The sequence below is a fragment of the Mandrillus leucophaeus genome, unplaced genomic scaffold (assembly GCF_000951045.1).
Source record: "Mandrillus leucophaeus isolate KB7577 unplaced genomic scaffold, Mleu.le_1.0 Scaffold895, whole genome shotgun sequence".
NCBI lineage: Eukaryota > Metazoa > Chordata > Mammalia > Primates > Cercopithecidae > Mandrillus > Mandrillus leucophaeus.
In genome coordinates, this window is record NW_012109752.1 from 293,893 (window position 1) to 299,918 (window position 6,026).

Sequence of the window (6,026 nt, forward strand, 5' to 3'; positions counted from 1 at the left end):
GAAGTCTTCTCTGGGAAGCCTTCTCCATGCTTAGAATTAGGTTCTCCCTTCCATGCTTCCTTAGCTCTCTGTTTATGTATCACACCCTATAGTAGCCACTTTTTCACCCAATGCATTTTCACTGAACACCTACCATATGGCTTATCCTGTTATGGATGCTGGGGCTGCTGACACTAGGAAGGCCCAGTGCCTGAGTTCAAGAAGTTCCTAAACTAGTGTGTGGTCCTTGTAGTCCCACCTACTCAGGAGGCTGAAGCAGAAGGAATGCTTGAACCCAAAAACTCAAGGCTGTAATGCACTATGATCATGCCTATGAATAGCTGCTACACTCAAGCCCAGGCAACATAGACAGACCCCCATCTCTAAAAAAATAAAAGAAGGTCTTAATCTAGTGATGAAAACACACATAAGTAGATCACTGCATACCATGGGGTAAGTACAGAAATAGTTTTCAGTGAATACTGGAGAGTACAGAGGTGGATCCTAACTATATCTGGGGAGCTCAGGAAGGTTCATGCCTCCCAGTCTTTCACTAAATTACAATTTCTGCAGGGAGGAGATGGTGGCATTCATCTATATACATATAATAAGCCCTCAATAAATGCAGCTGGCACATCCTCAATTCATATTGGATGGATGATTGAACAAAGGGATGAGAGCAAATTTAGTCACTTCCTCCCATCTTCCCACCACTCTGTGTATCCCTCTGTTATAGCATATATTTACCCTCTTGTGATTTTTAAATTTTTGCGTCTCTCCATCTAGACTGTGAACTTCTTGAGAGCTGGGACTATGTCTGACTCATTTCTGTTGCCCTGGCACCCAGAAAAGGACATGGTTTAGAAAAAGCATACCTTGATCTTTCTATATTAAGTATACACATTCATAATCCCATCCTCACCCTCTGGGTCCAAAGTCACAGGCAGGAGAGAGAATGAGAGGTCTGTTCCTAATGCCCCCACCAGCCTAAGAACCCAGCAAAACCCTCAACATGAAGGATCTCCCCCAGGGAGCACACTGATTGTAGTTCAGAGAGTGGGATGTGATCTTAGTAACCATCTAGTGCAACCTCCCAATCCCTCTCTCCAGCATAAAAATCCCCCCGCCAGTCTCTAACTCCAAGTATGTGGTCCGTGACTGGGATATTCCTCTCTGTATGCTACCAATCCCACTAGTCTGAAGCTTGGGCTGTTGTAGAGTTCTTCCTTATGCACAGAGGAGACCGCATGGTGTCATACAAAGAATGTGAGAGTTGGGCAAGCCTGAATTCAAGTCCTAGCTCCCCATTTCCTAACTTTGCAAGTGAGGTACTAATCTCCCTGAGGCTCTGTTTCTTCATCTGTGAAATAGAGATAAGAATGACTTCCTTGGCCGGGCGCGGTGGCTCACACCTGTAATTCCAGCACTTTGGGAGGCCGAGACGGGCAGATCACGAGGTCAGGAGATCGAGACCATTCTGGCTAACACGGTGAAACCCCGTCTCTACTAAAAAATACAAAAAAAAATTAGCCAGGCGTGGTGGCGGGCGCCTGTAGTCCCAGCTACTCCGGAAGCTGAGGCAGGAGAATGGCGTAAACCCGGGAGGCGGAGCTTGCAGTGAGCCGAGATCGCGCCACTGCACTCCAGCCTGGGCGACAGAGCAAGACTCCATCTCAAAAAAAAAAAAAAGAATGACTTCTTTTAGGCTGGGCGAGGTGGCTCACGCCTGTAATCTCTGCACTCTGGGAGGCCTAGGTAGGTGGATCACTTGAGGTCAGGAGTTTGAGACCAGCCTGGCCAACATGGTGAAACCCGGTCTCTACTAAAAATACAAAAATTAGCTGGGCATGGTGATATATGCCTGTAATCCCAGCTACTCAGGAGGCTGAGGCAGGAGAATCGCTTGAACCCAGGGGGTGGAAGTTGCAGTTCGCCGAGATCAGGCCAGTGCACTCCAGCCTGGGTGACAGAGCAAGAGAGACTCCGTATCAAAAAAAAAAAAAAAGGACTTCCTTTATTGCCATGAAAATAAACGAGGCGGCCTGTGTGAGGTGCCTAAGATATAGGTCCCTAATGCCTCCTTAGCTAGTCAATTTCACCTCCTAGTACGTTCACTCATTGGCCCTGACTGGACCCACTGGAAACTCCACAAACTTCAGGGCTTTCCTTGCGCTCCAGAGTCCAAGGCTTCTCACTGCATCCCGACCCCACCCCCGCCTCTCCTCATCTAGGGCACACTCTCTCTCAATTGCCACCTACGCTCTACACTCCCACCCCACGGCCCCCAACCAGCTGGATACCTTCGCAGATGTCACCACGCTCCTGGAATCCCGCGCTGCAGCTGCAGCGGCCCACAGGCACCAGCCACTCGCCGTCAGCGCCGCAGTGCATGCGTGGGGGGCTGCCAGGCTCCCCTTCCGAGTGCGCCACGCACGTTCCGGCCACTTCCACCAGTGTGGAGAAGGCACTCTCGGCTGCGGTGGCTGGGAACGCGGCCAGGCCCCGCACAGTGGCACGGCACTGCTTGTAGTAGACGCGTACGGAGACAAGCGCCACGCAGGCGCCCACGTCCTGAAAGGCCAGGTGGAAACCCCGCCGGCTGAGTGGGCCAATCTCGCGCACCTCTGTGTTCAGCTTCATCTTGCGCTCACCCAGGTCGCCCTGCGTGAAACTCTCGTCCGCCGCGATCGTGTCGATTTTGCGGGGCCGGCTGCCGCCTAGGCGGGGACGCCCGCGGCCCAGGTCGGCCTCAGTTTCCAGGTAGTAGACGTTGAAGGTCTCCTTGCAGGTGCCCGCGGCGCCAGGGATGCTGCTGCAGTCACGGAGTGTGAACTGCAGCTCCACAAAGATGCGCTGCCCGCGGCCGCGGCTGATCCAGCCAGTCTGCAGCCAGTTGTCTTGGTTGGGCTCCAGCACATTGCACACTTGGTATGTGCGGATGGGACGGTCGTGTTCATCCACACCGCTGATCTCCTCCCACTGGGGACAAGAATAAAGGGGTGGGCAGCCCAGAGCCAACGTGCTTCCAGGAGGTGGAGCGCTAGCAGTGACTCCTGACTTCTCTCTCACCACCATGCACACCCCAGAAATTGTAAGATGCAGCGCTGGGAGAAACTTTGGAAACAAATGATCCCAATCCTTATTTTTATAGATGGGGAAACTAAGGCTCCAGAGTGAGAGCGATTTGACCAGGTATGCACATCAAGTTAGTGGTGGAGCTAGGAATGGTGCCTGTAGTCTCCTGACTCTCCGACCAGTGCCCTTTGCACTCCACCAAGCTGCTGTTACAGCCCACATCATCCCACCCCTACCACAAGTCTCCAAGCCTCTTTTAGGACTCCCAGTCTTGCTTGCTCTGTCAATCAACCAACAACATTTCTTGGAGGATCTACTACTATGTGCAAGCCACTGTCCTGTATTAGCTCCATCTGGATGCCCGGTTTCTGTTCCTAGACAGCCAGCTCTGTCCTCACTTATTCACTTTTTTTTTTTTTTGGACTGTCTAACTGCCTGAAGACTCAACGTTTTCTAATAGGCAACTCTGGCTTGAAGCCAGGGCTGCTGGAGACCACACACTCTGAGGAGCACTTTTGTCTGATGTAAACATGAGGAGCTGAGGAGACTGTGTCCTGGACCACCAGAAGATCCCTGGGACAGGGAGGGACACTTGTGCACTTACCCCATTACTCGGCAGTGCAGTCCAGCCCAGCTCGGCCTGGGAGGCTTTGGAATCCAGGAGGATGACTAAGAAGAGGGGAAGACAGAAATGTCAGAAATCGAGAAGGTCAATTTAGCAAGAGAGTGGAATCCTTTGGTGAAGTCCCTGTAAATTTGCTGAGAGAATGCAAAATGTGACAAATGATATGGACAAGTTTTTCCTACTTCATAAATCCCCAGGAGGGGGTGTGAATAGCTCAAATCCAGAGAGAGGTAGCCACAGTCAGTAGGGAAGGAGCTTGTATTCAATTCCTGGGGCTACTGTAACAGATTACCACAAACACAGTGGCTGAAAACAACATATTGTTTTTCTGTTACAGTTCTGGAGGTCAGAAGCCCAAAGCCACTTTCACTGGTCTAGAGTCAAGGTGTCAGCAGGACTGTTTTCTTTTGGAGGCTCTGAGGGGAGAATTCATGTCCTTACCATCTTCAGTGTCTGGTGGCCGCCTGTAGTCCCTGGCTTGTGGTCTCCTCCTCCATCTTCAAATCATATCACTTTAATCTCTGCCTCAGTCATCACACTGCCTCCTCCTCTGACTCTGACTCCTCCTGCACCCCTCATACAAGGACGATTGTGATTATTGGGCCCCTCCAAATAGTCTAAAACAATCTCTCCATCTCAAAAGATCATTAATCACATATGCAAAGTCCTTTTTGTCACTGAAGGTAACATTCACAGGTTCTAGGGATTAGGATATTGACATATTGGGGGTGGGGGTCATTATTCAGCCTTCTACAGGGTCCATGGCAAATACTCTAAGGTTGGCTCTCAGATTGGGGTGGGAGTCAGTGACTCTCCCCAGCCTTCTTAGATTCCCAAAGTTATAACTAAGTGTCAGTTAGAGAGAGAGAGAAAGTGAGTAGTGAATGTATCGGGGGATTCCTGTATATACCCCCCAATCCACTCCCACTCAGGGGTTTTTCTGAGGTCGATGGTCCCTAGGCATGAAGACTTGAACATTTTTAGTCTGACTCCCTGGGCCTCTGAGAAAACAATGTAGAGAGATACTGCTAACAACTGGAGAAATAAAATCTCTCTTCTCCTCAGCCAGCCCTTTTCCCAGGGGCTGTCACTTCCACTGCTTTTGAAAGAATGTCAGGGGTCCTTTTATGTATACATCTATGACCCTTCCTACCAGAGAAGCTTGGAGTCCCTTTATTCCCCCAGGAGGCATTGGATCAGCAGCCTGCAACCGCTCAGCATGGATCACAGAAACTGGTTTGGACAGCAGAGCCCGCAGACCAGAGACAGGAGGCCAGGACATCCCGCAGTCTTGGAAGATTACCCTCTAGAGCTTAAGCCAGGGGGTGGGCCACCAAGGTGAGGGCCTCTCCAGAGGCATCAGCGACTGTGGGCAGGACCGCCGACAGCTTTCCGAGATCCGCGCAACTGACAGCACATCGGAATTGCATACTGGAAGGCATCAGCCATCCAGGGCCCCGACCAACCCCGCGGTCAACGCCTCAGATTCCAGCTCCTCCGGATTCTGCACCTGAATATGACGCCTCTGGATTCAACTGAGCGTATAGCTCCCCCAAATGCACAATCAGAGGCAAGACGCGGGCTCCAGTATCGTCGACAGCCTCAAACCCGGCAACGCCGAGCGCGCCCGGTAGACTACGCTCAGAATTCAGCACTGCGGACAGTTCCATGATCCGCACGTCGGGCAGCGCCCGGACCCAGCCCCCCTCGACCAGCATTCCACCTCATGCTGGCCACACTGTGGTCTCCTAGCCCCTGTGGTCCGGGCTCCGTCCGGTCTTTCCATATTCCGAGCTCACCTCCGCATCTCCCTGTCTCCACTCTTCATCTCCCCGCCCCCGCACCTCCCACCTCCAATCACTCAGCTTGTCCGTCTCACCGGCGGCCGCTGGACCTCTGCCTCTGGCTCCCGCGGTTCCTGGTCTCTTTCTTCCCCAACCTCCCGGGTCTCCAGCCCCCAAGCTCCTCAGCGCCCCTCTCTTCGCTATTGCTTGGCCACATTTTTCTCTGTCTCTCCAGTTCTTTGCTGCCTGCTTGCTTCAAGCCCCAGTACAGACTTTAGTCTCTCCAATGACTCCTTCCCGCAGAACCCCCGTCCCCAACCCCCTATCTTTTGGCATGCCAGGCTCCGAGCAAAGCCCACCAGTCTTCTCACCTTCCTCGGCGGTCCCAGGCCGCCAGGGTCCCAAAAGCAGCACGAGACAGAGCGGCATCCGGCAGAGGAACAAGCGCAGCGGGTGTGGACCGGCGCCGGTCTCCATGGTCCGCAGACCGAGCTGTCAGTGCGGCGGCGGCTCAAGCCGCGCCAGCCTAGCACCGCTGAGCAGTGCCCCCAGACCCCAGCGCC

At 52.8% G+C, this 6,026-nt stretch overlaps 1 protein-coding gene across 1 annotated transcript; it reads right to left on the reverse strand.

The window, feature by feature from the left end:
- Window positions 1-2,241: 2,241 nt before the first annotated feature.
- Window positions 2,242-6,026, reverse strand: LOC105531563 (ephrin type-A receptor 10-like). Its single transcript, XM_011969508.1, has 3 exons — window positions 5,835-6,026; window positions 3,659-3,723; window positions 2,242-2,958 (listed from the first exon to the last, which is right to left on the reverse strand). The coding sequence occupies exons 1-3, from the start codon at window positions 5,938-5,940 to the stop codon at window positions 2,242-2,244; spliced, it is 888 nt and encodes a 295-aa protein (XP_011824898.1). The 5' UTR covers window positions 5,941-6,026.